Source organism: Scardinius erythrophthalmus, assembly GCF_964197995.2.
Source record: "Scardinius erythrophthalmus genome assembly, chromosome: 1".
In the NCBI taxonomy this organism is placed as follows: Eukaryota; Metazoa; Chordata; class Actinopteri; order Cypriniformes; family Leuciscidae; genus Scardinius; species Scardinius erythrophthalmus.
Genome location: NC_138221.1, coordinates 5,166,656 through 5,193,847, shown reverse-complemented (window position 1 = coordinate 5,193,847; position 27,192 = coordinate 5,166,656). Strand labels below are relative to the sequence as shown.

Sequence of the window (27,192 nt, the reverse complement as noted above, 5' to 3'; positions counted from 1 at the left end):
GCACTTCGTGCTTGAACCCCTAATAATAAGAGAATGTTACTAGTAAAGCTGAATCTGCGAAGCCCTGATTGGCTGCGGGGGTGTCCCGTACGCGCGTGGCCGCGTGCTTTGGAGGCCGATGACGTCACCGCTCGCTCGCGCCGTCTCTTCCGTTATTGAGTTTCAGTGTCGAGTCTTCTGAGGTGAGGAGAGCAGTTCACGGTATTTCTCATATTTACACAACCATCACACACACTTTATACAGTTTTATTAAGCGACAGGCTCATTTCTGTATTGTTTTCATCGATCACAGCGATACTTGTGCGTTTTTTCTGGCGTCTTCCTTCTGAAATAAACATTTAGTGCAGCAGCAGCGAGCATGAGGAGAATATGTTGAGTTCATTCAGACCTGAGCGATGTTGTGTTCGTTTGTGTGATTGTTTCGATGTTTGGATTGAGAACTGTTACTGAATGTGAAGTTAAAGTTTGAGATCTGTGAGGGGAATCGATCTCAAGTGTTTCTGTTGCCGTTTTCATGTTTACATTTATTTCTTTGTCGACATTTAAGCTATCTTTGGCAGATTACATTTACTTATTAAAATTGATGTAGACACTTTATATTGCCCCTGTATGAGTAATGAACGTGGGAAATATCAAATCTATACATGCATGGGAATATGAATATTAAGTTTGACACAGGAAACGTTACATTTTTTTAAGAGTTTTATGAACATTGTCTGTTTCTGAACATATGATTATGTAACATGTTGGAATTACTTTATTGCAATTAATAGTTATTATAAAGTCGAACTATATTTAGATTCACATATTATGTGTTGTAGTTATTTACCCGAAGAGGTTCATATAAAGGTTATTTAATTAGGCCTATTTTGTTTTATTATTGATGATTTATCCATGTTATATTGTGACAAATAACAGTATTGTCTTTCAGTAGAGCAGTTTTACAGGCTTTTATCACGTATCCTGACTCAAATAATGTGTTTCTAACTGCAAACACTCAGAATAAAGTGAGATTATCTGCTGATGATCCTGAATGGCTTGTTGAATGAGTGTTGATGGTCTGAGGCTCATCAATATTAATAGATCTGCTGAAAAAACTCTTTATTTCATGACAATAGTTCCTGTTTTCACCTCACTTATTATGCTGATGTCTTCAGATATCCTGTAAATTGACACTTAAAGGTGCCATTGCATGGATTATTTTTATTATTTTAGAAATTTTCCTGGGGTGCCCTTATAATGTTAGTATGTTTTTAGATAAAAATTTGTCATAATTTAGAAATAAAAGGCATTTTTCCTAGCCTGATTTTATCCTCTGATTTGAACGCTCTGTTTGAAGGGGCGTGTCTGTGTGAGACTTCATTGTAAACGCCCACTGCTGTGATTGGCTGCTGTGAGACTTCAGTGAAAACGCCCACTGCTGTGATTGTAGTGATGTCCGGTTCGTGAACGAATCGTTCTTTTGAACCGGTTCTTTTTAGTGAACTGGTCGATCCAGTACACTAAATCAGACTGAATCGTTCGAAACAGTTCGCGTCTTGCGTCAGCACTGATCCACAACAAGTTACTAAAGTTACTCACTTTCGTACATGCTGAGTCCTGACAGTCCCTTCGACTCAAAATAAACCAATATCCCGGAGTAGGCATATTTGTTAACTCCAGTAAATCCAACAGTTCACTGAACTGAGACATGTTGTGCTGAGAGAAGTGATGAGCACGAGCAGTTGATACTGAGCATGCGCGCACTACCGAACGTACAGGTACAGCGGTTCTCGGACCATCAGTACAGAACTGAGAACCGTTTCTTTCGGACGCGTTCGATACGGAGAACCGATGAGCTGATGAGCTGAGCATGCGTGCAATTCTTTCAGAGGGACGAAGTGTAACAAAATAAAACATGTTAGAAACATGTTTATCACATAGGCTACTGCTGTATTATTTTAAAGATTGGAAACAATGAATGGATTGTAAAACTAAACATTTATTATTATAATAAAACATTATTTTCTGGAACAGATCGTTTAATTTCTAAGTAAGTTGATATACATTTTTGACGTAAACTCTTGCCTAGGTTGTAAAGGGTGCAAAGTGAATGTTTATAATGTGTTAATCAAAACATAACGTATTAAACATTCTGGAGATATGCATCAAGTTTTTAGTTTTGTCGACTGAATAAGGCTATAGCCTAGGTTTCAGTAGTTCTCAGCTCACACACAGGCATACGGTTCTCGAGTCAAGAACTGGTTGTTGCAGCAGTTCTCGGATCACCAGTACAGAACCGAGAACTGTTTCTTTCGGACACGTTCGATACAGAGAACCGATGAGCAGGAGAGACTGCGCATGCGCGATCGCACCGTCTCTGAACCGAACTTTCTTTTGGCCAACTGGTGTTTATACTGTCTATGTGCTGTGCTGATACATGAGCACGGGTGAACCAAGGACTTGAATGAGGGGCCGAATTCGGCGAAATGTAAGTTTATTTAATTACAAATAAAATAAAAATGATGAAGACCAGTTTATTCACTTTAAGACATGTAAAACATCCGAGTTTGCGCATCGCCTTAGGCCTACTACATGGTTCATTCTCAAAACGTAAAAGAAACTTATCCAAGATGATTATGAAGATGAGTACTATTATTTAACTGAAGTTATGATTACAAATGCCTTTATTTGAATGTATATTTATCCGCCGGGATGATAGAATTGACGTCATTACGTGATGACGTAAAAGAACTGGTGAACCGTTTTTTTTTTTTTTGTTTTTTTTTTATTTACAATTTTTTACATGTTATACAAATTAAAGAATACCAGAAAAACAAACAATACAACAATAAAAAAAATAAAAAAATTAAAAAAGGGATAAATAAATAAATAAGGGGGTTAGATAAACAAAACCAAGGAGACTTATTCATAGATGTATCATTACAGTGAGAACAATAATTATACACTATTCAGTCTTGAGGAAATTCACGAAGGGCTGCCATACAGTTTGAAAATGGCGATGAGATTTGGACTCCAGGGAACGTATCCTCTCTAGTTGTATGACGTGAAACAATTCGCTTAGCCAAGCTTTAAATGATGGAGAGTCTGAAGATTTCCAGTTTACAAGTATTATTTTTTTTGCAAGAGTCATGCCCAACAATAAAGGTTGTTGCTGAGATTTTGGAAGAGTATTCAATGTCTCAGAGGATCCAAAAATTGCGAGACCATGGTCTGGTTTAACCTCCTTTTGAAAAACTATTGAAAAAAAATCAAATATAGCAGTCCAAAAATTAAACAGTTTGTGACAAAACCAAAACATGTGAGATAATGAGCCCTCCTCTGTTTTACATCTGTCGCACAATGGAGAAATGGAATTGTAGATTCTACTCAATCTCGTTTTAGAATAATGCAATCTATGGATTACTTTAAACTGAATCAATCTGTGTCTTACATTTATTGAGCAATCATGGATCCTACTAAGGCTGTCATTCCAGGTATCATCCGATACTTCCTCATCAAAATCCCTACTCCAGGCTTCTTTGATATGCTTGGTGTTCACAGCCAGTTGGAAAGAATTAACATATCGTGAAACCAGATGCCTAGAGCTTGGATTAAACAAAAAAGTTTGCTCAAATGTACTAATCTCTGGTTTGTCAATAAATTGTGGAATAATTGTTTGAACATAATGTCTTACTTGTAGATATCGAAAAAAGTCAGACCTTGGAAGATTAAATACAGATTGCAATTGGTTAAAAGAAGCAAATTTACCATCTATATAAAGATCACCAATAGACATCAGACCTTTTCTTTTCCATTCAACAAAACCACTATCTAGCTGAGAAGGTTTAAACATATGATTGTTAGCGATGGGTGTAAAAACGGAGACGTCAGGTAATTTAAGATGTTTCCTTATCTGGTTTAAAATACGAATTGAATTTTTAATTATTAAATTGGTACCAATTAGTTTTGATGAGGGAGAAACTTTTGAAAAAAGTAAAACTGGAAGACACGATATTGTAAAAGAAAATGTCTCTATCCTAAGCCATAAAGGATCAGCCACAGAGAAAGTTTCATTAGGGATACCCTTCTGCCAGTAAGATAGAGCCCTGGCATTTGCTGCCCAATAGTAATATTTAAACACTGGGAGCCCTAGGCCTCCCATCTGCGTGGGTTTCTGTAAGTGCGCTTTTGCTATTCGAGGAGTTTTGTAAGCCCAAACAAACGGTAAGATAACTGAATCTAAAAGCTTGAAAAAAGATATAGGTATATAAGTAGGGACGTTTTGAAAAAGGTAGAGGAACTGCGGTAAAGTAACCATTTTAATTGCATTAATTTTGCCAATCATAGAAAGCGGAAGGAGCCTCCATCTCTCAATATTATCTTTTAACTTGTCAATCTTAGCCAAAAAGTTTAATTTAAATATTTGTTTGGGATTCTTTGGTACCACTATGCCAAGATATGTAAAGTGGTCTTCGACTGTTTTGAAAGGCAAAGAGTCAACCTGGCTGGAACTAGTGTTTTTAGCAAGTGACATGAACTCACTTTTGGACCAGTTGATAGTATACCCAGAGATTTTACCAAACGCATTAATATAATCAAGCAAATAGGGAACTGATTTGGCTGGATCAGAGAGATATATTAATAGGTCATCCGCATATAAACTAACCAGAGCTTCAACCTTTCCCATCTTTATTCCATTAATATGTGGGTGACTTCTAATCCCCACTGCTAGCGGTTCCAACGCAATATCAAAAAGAAGAGGAGAGAGGGGATCTCCTTGTCGGACTCCTCGATGCAACTCAAAAGAGATAGATTTATTAGAGTTTGTCAGAATGGATGAACGAGGACATAAATATAGAATTTTTACCCACTTAATAAAACGACTCCCAGACCCAAAACGCTCAAGTGCTTTTAGCATGAATGGCCACTCTATTTGATCAAACGCCTTTTGGGCATCTAGTGAGATGATTGCTCCTGTGGCTTCCTTACCACGTTCCTTATAAAGAATATTAAGGAGGAGGCGAACGTTGCAAAAAGAGAAACGACCTGGTATAAACCCAGTTTGATCTGGGTGTATAATTGTTGAGATATGCTTTCCAAGTCTGTTAGCTAACACTTTTGATATCACCTTCTGATCAAAGTTAAGTAGCGATATAGGTCTATAATTGGCCGGATCTGTGTCGTCTTTTCCTTTCTTTAGTAGAACACAAATATTGGCCTCATACAGTGAATTGGGGAGTTTGCCATTTTCATATGAGTCGTTGATCATTCTTAAAAAGTAGGGGGCTAGTTTTAAAGAAAAGGTTTTATAAAATTCACATCCAAAGCCATCTGGCCCTGGCGCTTTACCCGATGGGAAAGACTTGATGGCTTCTAAAATGTCCGCTTCAGAAAATGCACGATCTAGATCTTCTTTTGCAGTTTTATCTAACTGGGGAAGGTTGAGATTATCAAAAAAAGAATCATAATCTTCTTTACTGACGTTGCAATTTGAGGTATAAAGATCAGAATAAAAATCCCTAAAGGATTCATTAATTTCTTCTGGATTGGTTACAATCTCAGCTGTGTTTGACTTAATTTGATGGATTGTTTGCTTTGCTTGCTCACTCCTTAACTGTCTCGCTAATAAAGTTTCTGGCTTATCGCCTAATTCAAAATGCTTTTGTTTCAGTTTAAGTAAGAGACTCTCAATTCTTTTGCTCAAGATCGAATTATACTCATATTTCAAATTCAATATTTTATTATAATCTTCTTGTAATCCAGAGGTTCTATATGTTTGTTCTAAAATCGTGAGTAAATTTTCATTTCTTAAAAGCCTGCTATTGTTATTTCGCTTGCTAGCCGTTTCAAAAGCAATAATATGTCCCCTTATGACTACCTTAAGGGTATCCCATAGAATTGAATCAGAGACTTGGCCATTGTCATTATTCATAAAGAAATCATTCAGTTTAGCATTAATGTAGCTTTCAAAAGCTGGGTCTTTAAGTAGGTAAGGGTTAAATCTCCAATGATAACTTTGTCGTGGCAAGACTTTATTAATCTGAAGAGAGATGGGGCTATGGTCTGATATCAACATATTATGGTACCTTGTACCAGTTATTATGTTTACCATTTCAGAAGTAACCAAAAAACGATCAATTCTAGTATAAGACTTATGAACGTGCGAGTAAAATGAGTACTCCCGTTCTGTTTGGTGTTGTATCCTCCAAATATCTACCATATTCCTTTCTTCAATTAATCTATTTAGGATCTGTACTGAGGTTATACTGGGAGGTGGCTTTGAGGATGAACGGTCTAAAAGTGGATCTAAATAGCAGTTAAAGTCACCGCCAATAATTACATTTTTACACCCAGATGGTATTAAATCAAAAACCTTTTTAAAAAATTTAGGGTCATCAATATTCGGACCATATATATTTAACATTGTGATTTGCAAAGAACTAAGTTGTCCTGAAATCATGACATATCTGCCATGAGTATCAGTAGTCATTGAATCCAGCTGAAATGAAATACCTTTGCGAAATAAAATTGCTACCCCCCTGGCCTTACTGTTGAAAGTAGCCTGATACACCTGTGAAATCCAATTTGCCCTAAGCTTATGTTCTTGTCCCACGGCTATGTGCGTTTCCTGTAAAAATAAGATGTCCGCTTTTAAGGACTAGAGATGGGTAAACACTTTGCCTCTTTTAATGGGGTGCCCAAGCCCTTTAACATTCCAAGATGTCAAAGTCAAAGTAGGATTTCCTCTATTCGTTGTATCGTTCCCTTTCATTTAAATGTAAAACAACAGTAACAATCCCCCTCCAAGAAAAAAAAAAAAAAAAAAAAAAAAAAAAAACACCACAACAACAAAAACACAACAACAACAACAAAAACAGAAAAACAACAACAACTTGAGCCTCGAACTTTTGGCCCACCCATCCCAGCCCACCCCAATGCCTCAAATGACTTCCCCAAACGAAGCATTATGGCTCCCCCTAGTGACTAGAACACGCTATACTTGTAGCAAAGTATTACAATAATACGAATACGCACACCCAAGCTAAGTGAAACGATCGTAAAACGAGAGAAATGTAAGTCCAAAAATAAAATAAAATAAAACTGCTCCACAGCCAAATCTTATCTAAAAAAAAATAAAGAAATGTGCACTTACAGTCTCTATCCACTCTCCATAGCACTACACATCAAAATTTATTCATGATCCGTCCCAGCGACTTGCCTCAGTTCTTTGTCTATGTATATCTTTGCGTCCGTGGGAGATGTAAACAATTCGGTATTTCCATTGTAGGTGATGCAAAGCTTAGCGGGGAAGCGCAGAGTATGACGCACATTAAGCTCCCTTAACCTTTGCATTGCCTCGCTGAAGCTCCGACGTTGTTCCATTACCTCAGCCGTGTAATCCTGAAAAAACAGCACTTTACGACCTTGGTATTCAAGCTGACGTCCCTGACGAAGGCGCAGGATGCGCTCTTTGTCCTGGAAATAGTGAATTCGTGCGATTATTGCACGCGATTTGGCTCCTTCCGGAGGCTTTGGCTGAGGTACTCGGTGAGCGCGGTCAATGATTGGAGGATCGGAAAAGTCGTCAAAGAGTTGCTTGATCAGCTCCGCCACGAACTCAGTTGGTCTTCCCTTTTCAGCACCTTCTGGGATACCAACAATTCTGAGATTGTTACGGCGCGATCGGCCCTCGAGATCGTTAAGCTTGAACCGGTTTTTTGAACCGGTTCATTGAAACGAACTGTCCGAAAGAACCGGTTCGCGGAAAAGAACCGGACTTCCCATCACTATGTGATTGGCTGCTGTGAGACTTCATTGTAAGCCTGTTGATCACGTGAATGAAGATCTTATCATTGCAGCGCAGTTTCTGCACTCTCACTAATGATTTCACCAATGCAAACATGATGTACCGTATGTACAGTAAGAGCTTCGTTGTGCAGTGTAACAGCGTCATTGATTTCATAACAAGTTTTGGCAAGTGTCCAGATAAACGCACGCTGTGTGATTGACAGCTTGGGCGACTGGAAAGGGATTGTTCTTTGATCGCTATCTGTATATTAATCACAGTTTAAGTAAGATTATTTTCATCCTACTAAGAGAAATGATGTGAAGTTGATCGTTTAGTCACTTGCTTGATTTACTGATGCATAAACAGTATTGAACGACTTTGAGAGAAAGATTATCTGTCTGAACTTGAACAATTGACCTATGGCTAAGCCACGCCCCCTCCACTAGGGTTGGGAATCGTAAGAAATGTTCTGGTTCCGGTTCCGATTCCGGTTCCACCAAACGATTCCGGTTCCGGTTCCAGTTCAACATTAAATAATATTAAAACAACTAATAAAAAAATAGTAGTAAGGGGAAAATCCCAAATGAGTTTAACAGACTGGTAATGTCAACAAATTCAACATATTATTAAGCAATTTTTGCAAAAAAAAAAAAAAAAAAATTCTGAAGGAAAATAAAAATTTCTGCTTTAAAATAATTTGGGACCTAGCTTATTGTATCTCCAGCAGTGGAGAATACCATCTCAACCAGAAGGGGTAGAATATGCTTGAACACCCATGTAAGATGTGTAGAACAGATTATTTTCAAAATCGTTTTTAATGATTGATTTAAATTATTTTAATGATTGATCGTTTTTAATGATTGACTTGTTTCATTACTGGATAAATCAGCGCTCTAGCAGTTAATAAACAGAACTGCATGCGTCTTGCGGAAGAACATTGTTGCCGGAGCTACTTCTCTCTATTTATGTCTGACGAGTCACGCAGGCACTGGGCTACTCCGCAGCGGCTGCGCTCCGCCAGTCTAAAGTAGGCTATAGTCCGAGTATAAACGCTACCCATTAAGCCCATGTACCCTTTAAGCCCACTTTCAACTTTGAAGTCAAATTAAAAAAAGAGAAAATAATATTTTATGCTGCTTATTATTTTAACCAATCCAGTGATTTGTAACTTCCCTGGCATTTTTAATTGCATATCAATTACATTTGGCAATGTTGAGTTAGCCCCACCAATGTGCATGCTGTCTCAGGGGACCTCACACAAAGTCACCCCAAAACTTTGGTGTTTCGGGACCCTTCAGAAATCAACACATTTCTGCAATTTTCAGCCATTTCTTTGGTAACTACCAGGGGTGCCGCCAGAAATTCTGGGCCCTATGGAAACCAAAATTTCTGGGCCCCCTACATTTTTTACAGATAAAATTTAACCCAATAAACATGCCCTGTATACTTTAAAAAAGATACTTAGCACATTGCGTAGTTAAAATGTCTAAAGATGAGTACAAAGCCAACAAAAAAAACAAAAAATAAAATAAATTGAATTTATACAAATTTGACTTATAAGTCAAACACACACGTAATAACCATCTTATTTCTATTGGCCTATTTAGTTTTCATAATATAAAATATTAAAATATCTATTTTGTTAACTCCTTATAGCCAATGGTTACTACAGACACATGTTTTATTCGGTTTTTTATATTATTTTTTTCTGGGGCATTTTATTCATATTAAGAACGTCAAGTTTGACATAATCGATCGTAGCAGCAGCCCTGTCACTTCACAGAAGACAGAACACACGACACACACGGCAAACTGATTTTGTGATTTTTGAAGCGTATAGATTACTTTTTGTTTTGTAAAGTTATCATCATGTGGCGAACACAGTAGATAAGACGTGTTGAGAGGCATCAATCTTCGTGAAGTTTCGCGCTCAGGCTCACCTTGTTCAGCTGAAGGTCCTTGCACACTGAATCCGAAATTTTCGCATGCGTTTTTTCGTATCCGTCATTCTGTGGCTCTAAACTGTCAAAACACCATTCAAACCCTTGTTACGGATCCGAAAAACGCAGAAAATCGAACCCGATCCGATTTTTTTTTTTTTTTTTTTTTTGACGGTAGAGGGTTTCGGAAGCAGTGTGCAAGTGTGATTGACCTAACGTGAGGTTGTATTTATTTTTTAACGTGCTAAAATATCGGACGCGAATTTCGCACGGGGGGAGAAGGAGGACGTGGGTGTGCAGCAGCCGCTGAATCTGTGTAGCTATTTTTTACAGTCTATGGTGTAGAGACATGATAACCCAGATATGTTATTATTGTTGGATGTAAATCATAATTCAGTAATTTTACTAAGCTAGCTAGATAAAAGCAGGTCATGTAGCAACAAAAATAAGTAACTCTGAAAGTTTTGGAATACAGGAATAGGGCAAGATACCTTTCTTTTTGAAAAACTGTGTGACATACTGTCGACTTCGGCGTTCTCGGTCTTCTCTTTCCTTTCCTTTTTTGATGCCCTAACTTTTGATGTGACATGCCTGCGTGTGTCACTGTCTACGCTGCATCATAGCAAGTGCAATAAGCAAGAGACGTTACACTAGCGATCGTAGCTCGGACAGAGCAGGTGGAATGAACCATTGTAAGGTGGAGGGGTGTGACTGAAACAGTAAATACATTATTTGTATTTTAAATATTAAGTCTATGGTCAAAACGGACAAAATACACATTTAGTGCATGGCGGGCCCTAGCACATTTAATGTATGTATAAAAAAGAGAAAATAAATAATAAAAGAAAAGGGGGGTCTGCTCTTCTGGGCCCTAAATCAGCCTGGGCCCTTAGAATCGTCCAATACATTGATATTATGTCAAATAAGAGATAAATGTATTGTTTTTTGTGTATGATCAAAAAGTACTTTATCATTTTATATAATTTTCCTTTAAATGGAAAGATGAGTTTTATTAGCTTGCGTTCAAAGCTAATCTCTAGGTCAAACCATTAGCCTTACAGAAATATAGACTGCCAAAGAATTAAGCATGTGAACTGCAAACAATGAATGTTTTGTGATTCATTTTACATTAATTTACAAATAAATACATCATAAATTGTTTTGCAGAGAAGATTATTTTTAGAAATTAACTTTTTTTTAAGATGGGCTTAAATGGTACAGTGCCACAAAACGCATGCAAACTAGAGCCAACACAAGCTAACCTTGAATGAAAAAAACTTAACATTTCTCAATGTGGGCACAATGAAAATTACTATGATACTTAGTCAACAGTATATTTAAGCTCCATGCATGTATTTGTAAACATATCTTACATTTTTAAAGGAAAACATTGTCTTTTTCCACCAGTACTCACTGTGTACCATTTAAGCCCACCTTATGTATTTCAATGAGGAATCCCTCTAAGTACAAACAAGCTGAGTTAACCTGTTAAGCTGCAACGCCACTTTTGAAAAATCCCCAGAAATGACATACCCAAACTTAAACAGATACAGTTCATGAACCCTTTGCACTAAAAGCACAAGTATGATCTCATTTGAAAGCTGACACCTGGCAGTTTATTGTAAATGTAGAATTAATTATTGTCATAATGAAAAAAAATTGTTATAAATAGCTTCAAAGTTTTGTAAAGTTATTAGAAATTAATTTTTATGAAACATCCTCATGAAAATAAAATTGAAGTTGGCACTGGAGCAATCTAGAAATGCACTACAGCTAAAGCCACATGTCTAAACATTTTATGTTTAAAATCTGAAGATAATAAGTCCAAAACTCTGTATTTAGTTACATGTTTTTCAAGACCATGTCAGTTGACTTTATTTTGATTTGACGTTAAAGATGCTTCTGATGTTTATTGCCATCTTCTAACCATCTATCCAGTATATTGTCTCTATTGTTTTGTGGTGCAAACGAGCCCCATTCAGTCTCAGTCTCCCCCTGCACACATTAACACCTCTCCAGACTGGTTATGGCTCGAAATATGCATTTCTTTTGTCTGCATTATAGTTACTAACGACTGGCTATTCATAGGGTTTCAATCCCTAATTTATTTTATCAAAGTTCTTACTTAACATTTAAAAACTGGATCAAATGCCCTGCTTGAATAATGAAACATTTTAGTAAGCATATTTAGAAAAAAATTATAAAAGGATAACTGCAATATGTGGCAGGTGCACCTAGAGCTAGCTAGCATGTTAGCTTAGCACACCATCAATACACGACAATTTATGAGATTAAAACCATTTTTGTGCTTCAAACTTAATTTATAACGCAAGTAGAGTGTTTTAAATAATCTTCTGTGATATAATTTCGCTTCAGATTAAAAAATCAGACATAAAATATATATTTTTTACTATTCTGCACAATGATAAAGTCTATATCGATTAGCAATACATTATAAATATAATCTATTATTATGGAAATACCTGACATTATTTGAAGAACACAGGTAAACCAAATATCATTTCAATCATGTTTATTGTCTTCAAAAAGTCTTTTTTCTGCATGTAACAACGATCTCTGATAGCTCTGTGTGTGTTCGAGACTTCCTGGATTGTCACATGATCATGGTTCTTCTTCATGTTACATAAATGGACTATTATTGTGAATGTAGCGCCCTCAGGCTGTTGGTATGGATTGAAAACACAATACATCACAGCGTCCAGCGCTCATAATGATTACATCGACGCATTTGGGCATACATTCAATAAATATTATTCCTGTCTATAGAAATCTGATGAAAACTTATGAAAATATATCAATATTTCTCCAAATCTGCACATTTTTGAGCTAAAGCCCTGAGGGACGTTGTTTTGTGTATCGCTGTCATGACGACAGCACGGGAGTTTTTTTATGAATGAAAGCGGCTGACGCGCATAATTCATATCAAAGGTATCGACTCATTTTTTCATTTCATAACTCCTGACACAAATTAAGACATAACTGTCACTATAAGTTTTTCAGAATACAATAGTGGTCAAATACTGAAACTTGAGTCTTATATCTTTTTAATGATGTATAGTTTGTCAATGTATAACATTAAATCTGATAGTAATTTTTAACTAAATAAAAAAAAAAACGCTTCAGTGCGCCGACGCACTGGTGAAGCTTAACAGGTTAAGGCTTGAGATTCTGGGCATGGAGAGGTCCATGGAGAGGTACAGGACCCTACATTCCCCATAGTCCTGAGCCCCTGGGACCGTCCGGCACTTCTTGTCTAGCTTTGTCCGGGCAAAACTCGGGACCCAACCCAAGCCGAGTTGGGGCTCTGGACTCCGGGCATGGAGGGGTCACCTAGTGGGCCCCTTATGCAGGGTTATTGAGCCCTAACTATGCTTTCTTCCCAATGGTCACTTCCAGTGGAACTTTGATTGGGCATAACTCCAGAATCAAGCCGACCTAAGGCTGCATACTCCCGGTGTGGGGGCCCACTAGGAGGCCCCCCTAAGCCGAGTCTGGAGCCCCGACTCTGCTTCCTTCCCGAGATACACCCGGTTAAACTCCACCTTTGACCAGGCATAACTCGGGAGCCAAGCTGGCTTAAGGATCCAGAGTCCCGGTGTTAAGCCCAGAGTATGGAGCCCTAACTCGGCTTGGCTCCCGAGATACACCCGGTCAAACTTCCAACTTGACTCCAGCTACAACTGTCAAGCCGACTTAAGGCTCCAGACCACTGGCCACTAACACCAGACCACTGGCCACTAACACCAACCCATCCCACCCAGGGCTCTTATCAAACATTAGCAAAATGATTTTTTTTTATTATTCCCTGTCACTGAATAAATATATTGATGTTTTACTTCTTTAAAATCAATAAAAAAATTATATTTTGTGAATCAAAGATGATGTGGGCTTATTTGGAACACATGCGGGCTTAAATGGTACCAAAAGTACCAATTAAGCCCATGCCAGACTTCTGACTTTATTCCTAAATTATCTTAATTTTATATTCTAAAATGTACATCAACTAGCCTAATTAATACAATTTCAAATGAGAGATTAATCTTGCATTTTAACAAATAATTTTTCTTATAAACTATGTCAATATCTATGAAAAAAACCTAGATTTAGATTTTGGTGTGCTTAGTGGGTACACTTACCCTATACGTTTATTTCTGTGTTTATGATTTTGTTCAGTTTTTCTTACCATTATTTATATTTGGAAGAATTACAATTATTTATATTATTTTCTATATATCTAGATACCTGTATTTTAATGAAGAAGCAGAATAATGTTAGGATTAGCAATAAAAATAATATAAATAATTAATGAATTGGCTTCAGTTACTGTACAATGAATAGCTAGACAGACATACAGTAAGGAAAATAAGTATTTGAACACCCTACTATTTTCCAAGTTCTCCCACTTAGAAATCATGGTGGGGTCTGAAATTGTCATCGTAGGTGCATGTCCACTGTGAGAGACATAATCTAAAAAAATAAAATCCAGAAATCACAATGTATGATTTTTTAACTATTTATTCGTATGATACAGCTGCAAATAAGTATTTGAACACCTGAGAAAATCAATGTTAATATTTGGTACAGTAGCCTTTGTTTGCAATTACAGAGGTCAAACGTTTCCTGTAGTTTTTCCACCAGGTTTGCACATACTGCAGGAGGGATTTTGGCCCACTCCTCCACACAGATCTTCTCTAGATCAGTCAGGTTTCTGGGCTGTCGCTGAGAAACACGGAGTTTGAGCTCCCTCCAAAGATTCTCTATTGGGTTTAGGTCTGGAGACTGGCTAGGCCACGGCAGAACCTTGATATGCTTCTTACAGAGCCACTCCTTGGTTATCCTGGCTGTGTGCTTTGGGTCATTGTCATGTTGGAAGACCCAGCCTCGACCCATCTTCAATGCTCTAACTGAGGGAAGGAGGTTGTTCCCCAAAATCTCGCAATACATGGCCCCGGTCATCCTGTCCTTAATACAGTGCAGTCGCCCTGTCCCATGTGCAGAAAAACACCCCCAAAGCATGATGCTACCACCCCCATGCTTCACAGTAGGGATGGTGTTCTTGGGATGGTACTCATCATTCTTCTTCCTCCAAACACGTTTAGTGGAATTATGACCAAAAAGTTCTATTTTGGTCTCATCTCACCACATGACTTTCTCCCATGACTCCTCTGGATCATCCAAATGGTCATTGGCAAATTTAAAATGGGCCTTGACATATGCTGGTTTAAGCAGGGGAACCTTCCGTGCCATGCATGATTTCAAACCATGACGTCTTAGTGTATTACCAACAGTAACCTTGGAAACGGTGGTCCCAGCTCTTTTCAGGTCATTGACCAGCTCCTCCCGTGTAGTTCTGGGCTGATTTCTCACCTTTCTTAGGATCATTGAGACCCCCACGAGGTGAGATCTTGCATGGAGCCCCAGTCCGAGGGAGATTGACAGTCATGTTTAGCTTCTTCCATTTTCTAATGATTGCTCCAACAGTGGACCTTTTTTCACCAAGCTGCTTGGCAATTACCCCGTAGCCCTTTCCAGCCTTGTGGAGGTGTACAATTTTGTCTCTAGTGTCTTTGGACAGCTCTTTGGTATTGGCCATGTTAGTAGTTGGATTCTTACTGATTGTATGGGGTGGACAGGTGTCTTTATGCAGCTAACGACCTCAAACAGGTGCATCTAATTTAGGATAATAAATGAAGTGGAGGTGGACATTTTAAAGACAGACTAACAGGTCTTTGAGGGTCAGAATTCTAGCTGATAGACAGGTGTTCAAATACTTATTTGCAGCTGAATCATACAAATAAATAGTTAAAAAATCATATATTGTGATTTCTGGATTTTTTTTTAAGATTATGTCTCCCACTAGCCTGAGTGCCAGCCCGAACCCCGCCCACAACATTTTTTGGTTGGGAAGTTCGGTCTGGACTCGATCCGTTGAGGAGTAATTATGCCCTGCTCCCAAAAGGCCGAGCCAATCAAATTGCCAGGGCGGGCTTTAATCGATGATGGACAGATGATCTGCGGTTACATAATCACTCACGTCACCAAAGAGCGCTTGATTTGAATTAGTTTACAACAAAGACGACTGCAGCTGGATAATTGAGATTTCACGAGTTCACACTTACAAATAAGTCAGATAGAATAAATGCGTATATGAGATTTCACGAGTTCACACAAATAAGTCAGATATGCGTATGACATGCTGTCCGAGGAGAGGGCTGTGGGCTCGGTAGCCATACTCCCCCAGTATTCCTGGTTGTGAGAGAAGACAAGAGTGAGGATTCGGGGTGGTGGAGGGATGCTGAAAAACTGTCAAGGAGTGTTAGGTAAGTTGACAGAGTGAATATGCTTCCTCATGCTGATATAGGGTAACGTTAGACATGGTAATGTTTGATGACAAGTTGATATTGGATTGATTATTTGTACGTGCTCCTCCCGAACTTTGTTTATGAAACATCATGTGTAGATTCCGCCATCGCGTCTGTTATAGAAGATATCCACAGACCACAGCGCATTCATTTTAAAAGAGGAACAGAGAGCCGCGACATTTTGTTGTTTGAAAATATGAATGAAGAACATACGTCATTTACTCCGTTGCTCTGATTGGTTGTAGGTCTATCCAATTGAGTGCAGAGTTTTTTTTTTCCTGGTTCGGTTGAGACACGCCCCATAATCAAATCTCTATGGAGCAGTATCAGATTCACATTCTGACTAGAATATGAGTATGACGAAGTCAGGCTAGTCTCTCACAGTGGAAAATTGCAAAATAGCAGGGTGTTCAAATACTTATTTTCCTCACTGTAAATGCTTAGAAGTGTCATTTATTATAAAAACAAACTCAGTGATTTATATTTTTGATTTTGGCAGATTAGCTCCTCCCACTGTAATTCATCATCAGAGAAGCTCCTCCCACTGTTATCACATCATCAGTGAAGCTCCTCCCACAGTAATTCTCCAAAAAATGCTGTAAATTCCCATCAGCTACAAGTGAAGACAAGCATCAGAGCATCAGGAAGAGCTGAAATCTGCAAAGACTGAGTTTATTAAAGAGGACAGTGAGAACATGAGTGATCCAGAACCCTGCAGAATGAAACACACTGAAGATCCTGAAGGACAAAGAGGTTGGTGTTTATTCCTCATTCATTCATGATGCTGAAGAACATTCATGTTAGAAACATTCAAGCATTTCATCACATTTAGATAAACAGTTCAACTATGAAACGGTACAGAATGTTCTGGGTTCCCTTTCAGTCGCTCGCGTTCGACGTAACGTCGACGTGACGACGTAATTGGGATCACTTCAGGGAGCCCTATCAACTTCGAGTGTCTACAGAACGAGCCAATGAACATTGGCGTGCGTGAATCGCGTCACGCGCCCCCGCCCAGCGCGAGTATAAACAGGAAGCGGGCGCACACACACATTGTCTTTCACTTCGGAGCCAAGCTTTTGTGGGACTTCTGTCTACAAATCAGCCCTTGAAGACTTCATAATAAGAAGAGATCTCTCTGCCTACACTGTTGGTGTGACGGCGCGATCAGTGGTGGCCGCGAGCATTGCAGCTCACAACTTCTGTTTTCACAGCACTATTTTTCTGTGTCTGTGTGAGTGTGTGTCGGTTCGGTGGGCGTTTCCTCGTGTTCATTCACACCGCGGCTTCCCCTGGGTGCCTCAGCACTGAGAGGGTATTTTTCTACCTTTTTTATTTTTACTAAAAGAGCAACACAAGCGTGACCCTGCGTCTTTTTCAAGATGTCATTCTGCTTGTGCGTTTCTGGATGCCGTCGTTCCCTGGCGCCAGCAGATGGCCACAGTAGTTGCCTCTCGTGTTTTGGCATTCAACACGCTGAGGCAGCTTTTGTGGATTGTTCATGTTCCCATTGCGGGAATATGACTATCTCAGCGCTTAGATCGAGACTCGCTTACCTCAAGGGAGGTGCAGTCCCCTCGCCTATGCCCCGATCTAGCGCTTATTCTGCCCTGCAGAATAGGCCTACTTCGGTGCATGACCAAGGTGATCTGAGGATTACCGTGAGGGCTTCCCCGTCGAGTCAACCTCCGCGGGCCCCTCACGCCTCACAAGCCCTGTTGCCGACAGTGGGGCAGCTAAGGGGTATGTGGATATCCCCCCAGTGGAGTGGGCCGTCGCAATGCAGCTGTGTCCGGCGTCCGCTTCCTCTTGACGGGGTAATCCACGCCTCCCGTCCAAGGCCTGTAAGTTTTCGTCCGGTCTAACGGTGAAGGCTTACAAGGCCTGTGGACAGGCTGCTTCCGCCCTCCATGCCATGGCGCTCATGCAGGTCCACCAGGCCCAGGCGCTCATGGGCATGAACGAGGGTGGTTCTGACCCAGAGCTCCTCCGGGAGCTCCGTGTGGCAACCGACCTCGCCCTCCGGGCGACGAAGGAAACCACACGTTCAGTCGGTCAGGCGATGTCCACCTTTGTGGTCCAGGAGCGCCACCTTTGGCTCAACCTGGCGGATATGAGGGACACCGATAAATTTCGGTTCCTGGATGCCCCTCTTTCCCAGGTTGGGTTGTTCGGCGACGCGATCAAGAGCTTTGCCCAACAGCTCTCGGCCGCACAGAAGCAGAAGGAGGCCATCCGGCACATCCTGCCCCGACGGACCGCTGCGGCTCCCACCCGAAGGCCGGCCACAGACCCTCCGTCTACTCGTCGCCGAGGTCGGCCTTCTGCGGCATCCTCCGCTCCCGCTAAGCCCCAGCAGCAGCAGCAGCAACAATCCAGGCCTAAGCGCGGAGCAAGCCGTAGGAAGCCGACCCCGCCCGTCCAGGCCGCTGCCAAACCAGGAGGCAAGCGACGGTGCAAACGACCCTGAGACGGGCGGCCTGGAGGTGGATCAAGTTGCTCTTCAGGAGATGGCGAAGGCGCCACTCCTTCCCCCGGTGAAGGGCCGGGTGGAGAATCTTTTGTTTCCTTTTCTTTTTGTTCCGCCACTGAACCACGGGTCCCAAGAGGGCGCGCTTGGCAGTCGACGAAGCCGCCATGCCTTGTCACTCCCGAGCCCCTCTTTCTTCGCCAGCAGGCAGCAGTGGCTGTGTTCCGGACGTGCTGACGCCTCCGCACACTCACTCTGCCCTTCGACGGAAGCAGGTATGTGCTGCACCACACACTCAGACCCCACTTCGGGCCGCTGTGCGTAAAAAAGTTACGCTTTCCCAGTGTTATCCAAGAGTTCCACTGTGTGGGGTATAATGGAACAAAAGTTTAACTCCCTCTTCGCAGGTCTTCCGCCCCAGCAGTTGGGGGTCTTAGAGTCTTGCGTAGGGTGCTGGATGTGGCAGCAACCGAGGCGTTTTCCATGGGATCCCAATTACGTCGTCACGTCGACGTTACGTCGAACGTGAGCGACTGAAAGGGAACGTCGCGGTTACTAATGTAACCCTCGTTCCCTGAAGGAGGGAACGGGAGACGTAACGTCCCATCGCCACCGTTGCTGACCATCGCTGCATGGCAGTCACAAATCTCGGCTCCTCAGCGAAAAACTGTGTGTGCGTGCGCCACTGCGCCCGCTTCCTGTTTATATCCGCGCTGCGGGGCAGGAGCGCGTGACGCGATTCACACACGCCAGCGTTCATTGGCTCGTTCTGTAGCAGGGTTTCCGCGGGGCATTAAAAGTCATTAAATGGATTTTGCGATAATTAAGGCCTTAAATGGCATTAAAAAGCAAATCCTACAGGCATTAAATTTTTTATGGTTTTGAAGAAAATGTTATATTATCAATTTATTTGAATAGTCTTCATGATTAATAATTTTTATTTGCTGACGTCGCAAAATATGTACGTTAGTGTGATTTAAAAACACGCGGAAACAGTTTGGTGATTGCCTCCGGCCGGAGCAAAGTTGCGGAGGTGGCGCGAGTAATTTTGGACAGCAGGAACAACAGGAATAAAACTAGACCAGAAAACTGGGAAAGTGCATGGAAGACAAACAATTTAGAACATGGTTGGTGGTCAAAATAAAGAAGGATTTTGCAGCTTTTGTAAAAAGGTATTTAAATTGGGTAGCTACAATGGGAATCAATGGCGTAAAATCTCATATGCAGTCTGACAGCCACAGGTCGACGGTAAAAGGCAGACAGCAATTAACTGTGTAGTAACGTTCCCTCATCAGCTCGACATCCGCTGTTGAAGCTCACTTTGCATTTTTTAACGTGTTAATGCATGAGATTATTTTTGTCCAGTTTAATGCGTTAAAATATTTAACGCAAACGCAGCATTCGTTAATTTTTGTCATCCCTTGGGTAGCGTTACATTATATGATCCATCTCTTATTCATGTAAATGCTTTTAAACGCGCTGCCTGCGAATGTTCTGTCTATGTAACACACACACACACACACAGAGAGAGAGAGAGAGAAAGACGAGTGCCAGATCGTGCGCACAGACTGCGCACCAGAAAACGGTCCTCTTTCGCGCAACGAACAATAAAACACAATTTTGCCAAAATGTCTGTTTTGTGAGTATCCTCATAAAATAAGAGCAGTCTTAAATTAGTGAAATAAAGTCTTTAATGAACGCAAAGAGTTGTGAGAGAATGAGGCGCGTGTTAGATCCGTGTTTCTGTCAGCAGCTGCTCTTAAAGGGACAGCAGCCAATAAAGCTTTCTGTCAGTAATCACAGAACAAAGGCACCAGAGAAAATTACTCACTGCTATTGACTAAAGAACTCTTGTAGCTTTAATAAGCATTAGTCTATATTTAATCTATAATTTATGCCGTGCAGACTGTTTGATAACGTATGTTAGACAGGAAGGCCAAAGGTAAATATGACATTTATTATAGGTTTATGTGAGGATTGTTAAGTTCACTTAAATGAAAAGTTGTCTTTTTTTTAAGCCTAATGTTAAAAACTTGATAGCTTACAATTACACTGTAATGTTGGATGGCTATAATTAATGTTTAAAATTAGGGGGGAGAAATTATTTCTATCCAGATATCAATAGCTGTTTTAGCATCAGTGAGACTGGCCTTTATGTTGTCTCTACATTCATTTGTAGATTAACTGTGAAATGATTACATTATAAAATATATAAGCCTAATCAAATGTAAGTGTTTTAATTTCGGAAAAAACGTGTGATTAATCAAGTTAATTTATATATATACACTCACCTAAAGGATTATTAGGAACACCTGTTCAATTTCTCATTAATGCAATTATCTAATCAACCAATCACATGGCAGTTGCTTCAATAGGGGTGTGGTCCTGGTCAAGACAATCTCCTGAACTCCAAACTGAATGTCAGAATGGGAAAGAAAGGTGATTTAAGCAATTTTGAGCGTGGCATGGTTGTTGGTGCCAGACGGCCCGGTCTGAGTATTTCACAATCTGCTCAGTTACTGGGATTTTCACGCACAACCATTTCTAGGGTTTACAAAGGATGGTGTGAAAAGGGAAAAACATCCAGTATGCGGCAGTCCTGTGGGCGAAAATGCCTTGTTGATGCTAGAGGTCAGAGGAGAATGGGCTGACTGATTCAAGCTGATAGAAGAGCAACTTTGACTGAAATAACCGTTACAACCGAGGTATGAAGCCAAGCATTTGTGAAGCCACAACACGCACAACCTTGAGGCGGATGGGCTACAAAAGCAGAAGACCCCACCGGGTACCACTCATCTCCACTACAAATAGGAAGAAGAGGCTACAATTTGCACGAGCTCACCAAAATTGGACAGTTGAAGACTGGAAAAATGTTGCCTGGTCTGATGAGTCTCGATTTCTGTTGAGACATTCAGATGGTAGAGTCAGAATTTGGCGTAAACAGCATGAGAACATGGATCCATCATGCCTTGTTACCACTGTGCAGGCTGGTGGTGGTGGTGTAATGGTGTGGGGGATGTTTTCTTGGCACACTTAAGGCCCCTTAGTGCCAATTGGGCATCGTTTAAATGCCACGGCCTACCTGAGCATTGTTTCTGACCATGTCCATCCCTTTATGACCACCATGTACCCATCCTCTGATAGCTACTTCCAGCAGGATAATGCACCATGTCACAAAGCTCGAATCATTTCAAACTGGTTTCTTGAACATGACAATGAGTTCACTGTACTAAAATGGCCCCCACAGTCACCAGATCTCAACCCAATAGAGCATCTTTGGGATGTGGTGGAACGGGAGCTTCGTGCCCTGGATGTGCATCCCAAAAATCTCCATCGACTGCAAGATGCTATCCTATCAATATGGGCCAACATTTCTAAAGAATGCTTTCAGCACCTTGTTGAATCAATGCCACGTAGAATTAAGTTCTGAAGGCGAAAGGGGGTCAAACACAGTATTAGTATGGTGTTCCTAATAATCCTTTAGGTGAGTGTATATACATACATAATATCCGTGGTTAGTCATGGGTCGTGTATGGCATTAAAAATAAAAAAATGGCATTAAAAAGGCATAAAATTTAAATTGAAGATCCCTGCAGAAACCCTGTGTAGACACTCGAAGTTGATAGGGCTCCCTGAAGTGATCCCAATTACGTCGTCCTCCTTCAGGGAACGAGGGTTACATTAGTAACCGAGACGTTTTCTTCAAGTGGTCAGTAAAGGGATGTTTGAGACATTTTTATATTGATTGTCAATATCAGATCAAGCTAAATACTATTTTAACTGTTTTATTTTACATTTATTTTAGATCTGGTTCCCAAGTAGCAGGAGCATTTTAGTCATTTTCAACATAGTTTACAAAATATATATTTTTAGGAATAGTCAGTAAACACCAAGTTACTAATAAAGTTGTATTTGTCAAATATCATACAAGTTATTCATAGTTATAGATATTCTTTTTAGAGTAACTTTGGTAACAGGGTTGATGAATACAGTCAATGCTACAGTTTGTGTAAAAACTGAGACAGTGGATTGAGATTATTTTCTTGTCTTCCCATCATGCTGTAGAAAGAGCCTAGATGATGTCACTTCCTGTGTGAATTTTATTTTTAAGAAATGCTGTATTTTAAAAGGAGGACAATCATGTCAGGAGTAACAGGGTTGAGTGAAACATGTAGGACACAGATAAAGATAATAAAAAATGTTAATTTAAAAATAGTTAAAGCTGCGGCCACTCTACACTTTGAGCTTGTGAAGTTTCTACAGACACTGCAATGGCCGTGAAATGACGGAAATAAATTTAACATATAACAAATAATAATAATTCAATAATAAAAAATAAACAATCCACTCCACTTGAATGCTAAACGCTTGTGTTATTTCTCACAGGGTAATTCACTTGAGCTTGTGTTTCTGGTGTCCCACTTTCACATGCACATGAATGGAAGTCAGTGCAAGGAAAAGTCTAGTGTGAACGGCCATCAATAATTAAAACGTTTTAGTCAAATAAATATCAATTTCAAAGTTGTTGTCAAAATATGGCAGTATTGTATATTTTAATGTTAATATCATGGTAGATAATTGTGTCATTGATCAAATATATTTAATAGTTCTTGCTAAAGAAACGAGGGATTCGTGACTATAATGTTTTAAAAATAATAATTGGAAGATAAATTTCCTCATTCATGGAAAGACATATAATCAGTTTATAAAAAGGCATCAAATTATCACTATTTTATAGCAGTTGTCTGCTTTCTACTATTACATCAGGGCTCACTTTCATGTCCTTTCACTTTATATTTCTCTCTTTGAGTTATTTTGATGTACTGAAAATTAAATTTAATATTTGTTTCTTTCTTGTCAGGCCTGATGGAAGAGAGCGAGGAGAGTGAAGAACTGAGTGAAGTGAAAGAGGAGAGAGAAGAACTGAGTGAAGAGAAGGAGGAGAGTGAAGAACTGAGTGAAGTGAAGGAGGAGAGAGAAGAACTGAGTGAAGTGAAGGAGGAGAGTGAAGAACCGAGTGAAGTGAAGGAGGAGAGTGAAGAACTAAGGGAAGTGAAGGAGGAGAGAGAAGAACTGAGTGAAGTGGAGGAGGAGAGTGAAGAACCGAGTGAAGTGAAGGAGGAGAGTGAAGAACTGAGTGAAGTGAAGGAGGAGACTGAAGAACTGAGTGAAGTGAAGGAGGAGAGTGAAGAACTAAGGGAAGTGAAGGAGGAGAGAGAAGAACTGAGTGAAGTGGAGGAGGAGAGTGAAGAACCGAGTGAAGTGAAGGAGGAGAGAGAAGAACTGAGTGAAGTGGAGGAGGAGAGTGAAGAACCGAGTGAAGTGAAGGAGGAGAGTGAAGAACTAAGGGAAGTGAAGGAGGAGAGAGAAGAACTGAGTGAAGTGGAGGAGGAGAGTGAAGAACCGAGTGAAGTGAAGGAGGAGAGTGAAGAACTGAGTGAAGTGAAGGAGGAGAGTGAAGAACTGAGGGAAGTGAAGGAGGAGACTGAAGAACTGAGGGAAGTGAAGGAGGAGAAACACATGAGGATCCACACTGGAGAGAAGTCGTTCACATGCCATCAGTGCGGCAAAACATTTCTTAGGGCATCAGACCTAAAGTCACACCTGACAGTTCATATGAAGGAGAAGCCTCATTCATGTTCTGTGTGTGGAAAGAGTTTTTCACTGCTGCACACTTTACATAAACATGAGAAAACTCACACTGGTGTGAGAGAGTACATGTGCTTTGAGTGTGAGAAGACTTTCACTACAGCGGACTGTTTGAAACGGCACCAGAGAATTCACACTGGAGAAAAACCTTACAAGTGTTCACACTGTGACAAGAGATTCAGTCAATCATCACATCTGAAAACACATGAGAGGATCCACACTGGAGAAAAACGTTACAAGTGTTCACACTGTGACAAGAGATTCAGTCACTCATCATCTCTGATAAAACATGAGATGATCCACACTGGAGAGAAACCTTACAAGTGTTCACACTGTGACAAGAGATTCAGTCACTCATCACATCTAAAAACACATGAGAGGATCCACACTGGAGAAAAACCTTACAAGTGTTCACACTGTGACAAGAGATTCAGTGTGTCGTCATCTCTAAAAATACATGAGATGATCCACACTGGAGAAAAACCTTACAAGTGTTCACACTGTGACAAGAGATTCAGTCAGTCATCATCTCTGAAAGCACATGAGAGGATCCACACTGGAGAAAAACGTTACAAGTGTTCACACTGTGACAAGAGATTCAGTGTGTCGTCATCTCTGAAAACACATGAGAGGATCCACCCTGAAGAGAAACCTTACAAGTGTGATCAGTGCGGAAAGATTTTCTCCTATAAAATTTACCTGAATCTACACATGAAGATCCATGCAGTGGAGAAACCACTTAAGCACAGTCTGAGATCACGGTAAGTAGTTTATTTTCATGTGCTGAGAATTATTATTATTGGCAGCAGGATGCTGACACCCTTCTAGAGCCCTCTCAGTCTGGGACCACGTGACCAAGTGAGTATTAAGAAATTACAAAAAAGTGCCAAGAGCACTCAATCAAATAACTTAAATTTCTGTTCCTACAGAACCCAGAGAACATAAAGGGAGTCTACAAACGTCATCTCCTGAAACAAATGGAAGCCATAGATACTGACATACAATATAAAAAACTCAAGATAAGAAAGTTGGAGCTGGAAATCCAACAGCTTGAGAAAAATGCAAGTAGAACTGCCATATTTAAAACAATGACACATGACCTTTTTGTTTTTTACAACTTTTAATTGTATGTTTTCACCCCCAACAGGCAGCTTCAACCTGAATAAAAAAAAAAACTAATTCTGACTTGTGTGTCTGGTAAATTAAGGGAAAAGTTGAGGAGAAAGTAAAAACTTAACATGGTTTGGACCGTATTAACCAAAATAATTATTGGCATAACTGTCTCTTATAACCCCGCCTGTTTCATTGTCCTCAAAAATGGCTTCAATGTCCCAGTCTTCCTCTACAATCCTTGGTTGCCTCTCTCTCCTCAGACAGGCAATGTTATGTAGCACAACACATGCAACTACAATGTCACATGCCCTTTGTGGAGTCACTCTGAGGTAATTCAGGCACTGGAACCTTGACTTGATGACTTGAAAAGGCAGGCATGCACATCCCTTGTCTCCCAGCAAAACTCCTTAGAATTCACCTGCATCGAATATTTTTTTTTTAACATTGATATAGAATGAGGATTTGTAATGAACAGAACACTGGTTCCCAGCTTATTGTAAAGCACAATCGGTTCTACAGTAGTAGCCTACAATGTCATCTCAGTGGGACTGTACCTGTACATTGATGCTGTGTAATGATTTCCTATTAACGAAGTCTGCTTCATGCGGACCAGACGGACGCTTTATGCGCACGTGGGTGCAGTCCAGAGCTCCGATAACATTTGGGAAAGCTACAAAAGTTAAGTGTTTGTCTTTCAATTGCCATGTCTAACATTAACAGACAATAAATATTTCCATTTTCTATATAGTTATTATTTGAACTTGCCAGCGATTCCATAAAAGGCCTGTTTAATAATTGTGGAAGAAATTTAATATGTTCTATATGTTTGCATTTTCTTATATTCATAGAATCTTTGAAATATTATGATAATCAGATGAATGTAGTGTTGATACATACCCTTATGTGTATGTCCTTGTATATGACTGGACAAAAGTTAATGTGACTGAATGTATGACCGAAACAGAGAGTCTCCATTCAAGGGTGTAATATGATTAAAGAAGATAGACAAATCTAAACAATATGTTAGTTATGGCTAAGATGTATCTTGATGTAGCATAGGGAAAACAACCTTGGGGAAGGAACAACTATAAAGAATGAAGGATACCCCCCACTCGTGGTCACACGACTCAGCGCAGTAAAAAGTCACGCCTGATCCTCTTTCCACTATTGACAGAAGTGAGAGGAAGAGGATCAGGTGTAAATTAATTTAATTTTTTTTTTACAATAAGAGTTTTTCTTTCATGTCAGACCCGATGGAAGAGAGCGAAGAGATTGAAGAACTGAGTGAAGTGAAGGATGAGAGTGAAGAACTGAGTGAAGTGAAGGAGGAGAGCGAAGAACTGAGGGAAGTGAAGGAGGAGAGTGAAGAACTGAGTGAAGTGAAGGAGGAGAGAGAAGAACTGAGGGAAGTGAAGGAGGAGAGTGAAGAACTGAGGGAAGTGAAGGAGGAGAGTGAAGAACTGAGTGAAGTGAAGGAGGAGAGTGAAGAACTGAGGGAAGTGAAGGAGGAGAGTGAAGAACTGAGTGAAGTGAAGGAGGAGACTGAAGACCTGAGTGAAGTAAAGGAGGAGAGTGAAGAACTGAGGGAAGTGAGGGAGGAGAGTGAAGAACTGAGTGAAGTGAAGGAGGAGAGTGAAGAACTGAGGGAAGTGAAGGAGGAGAGTGAAGAACTGAGGGAAGTGAAGGAGGAGAGTGAAGAACTGAGTGAAGTGAAAGAGGAGATTGAAGAACCGAGTGAAGTGGACAAGGAACATCATTTCAAACCTGGGGGAAAACCTTTGAGTTGCTCAAAGACTAAAAAGACTTTTTTAAAGAAAAGAAGAGCCAAGAAATCTTTCACCTGCACTCAGTGTGGAAAGAGTCTCA

The 27,192-nt window shown here is 40.2% G+C and overlaps 2 protein-coding genes across 5 annotated transcripts in view; one reads left to right on the top strand and one right to left on the bottom strand.

Moving 5' to 3' along the window:
- Positions 1–27,192, bottom strand: part of LOC308703298 (uncharacterized protein) — a 320,767-nt gene that overhangs the window by 190,958 nt on the left and 102,617 nt on the right. The gene's annotated exons all lie outside the window — the stretch shown is intronic.
- On the top strand, positions 137–25,398 carry LOC308703253 (uncharacterized protein). 4 transcript variants are annotated; one of them, XR_014031696.1, is made up of 5 exons: positions 137–182; positions 16,594–16,847; positions 23,426–24,974; positions 25,143–25,278; positions 25,365–25,398. XR_014031696.1 is itself a non-coding variant. In XM_081386573.1 (4 exons), exons 2-4 carry the CDS (start codon positions 16,790–16,792, stop codon positions 25,156–25,158), a joined length of 1,623 nt encoding a protein of 540 aa, XP_081242699.1. In that variant the 5' UTR covers positions 137–182; positions 16,594–16,789; the 3' UTR covers positions 25,159–25,398. The 4 variants fall into 4 exon arrangements, 2 of the variants coding, with proteins under 2 accessions (XP_081242699.1, XP_081242700.1); XR_014031697.1 differs by having other exon boundaries at positions 165–201; XM_081386573.1 differs by having other exon boundaries at positions 25,143–25,398.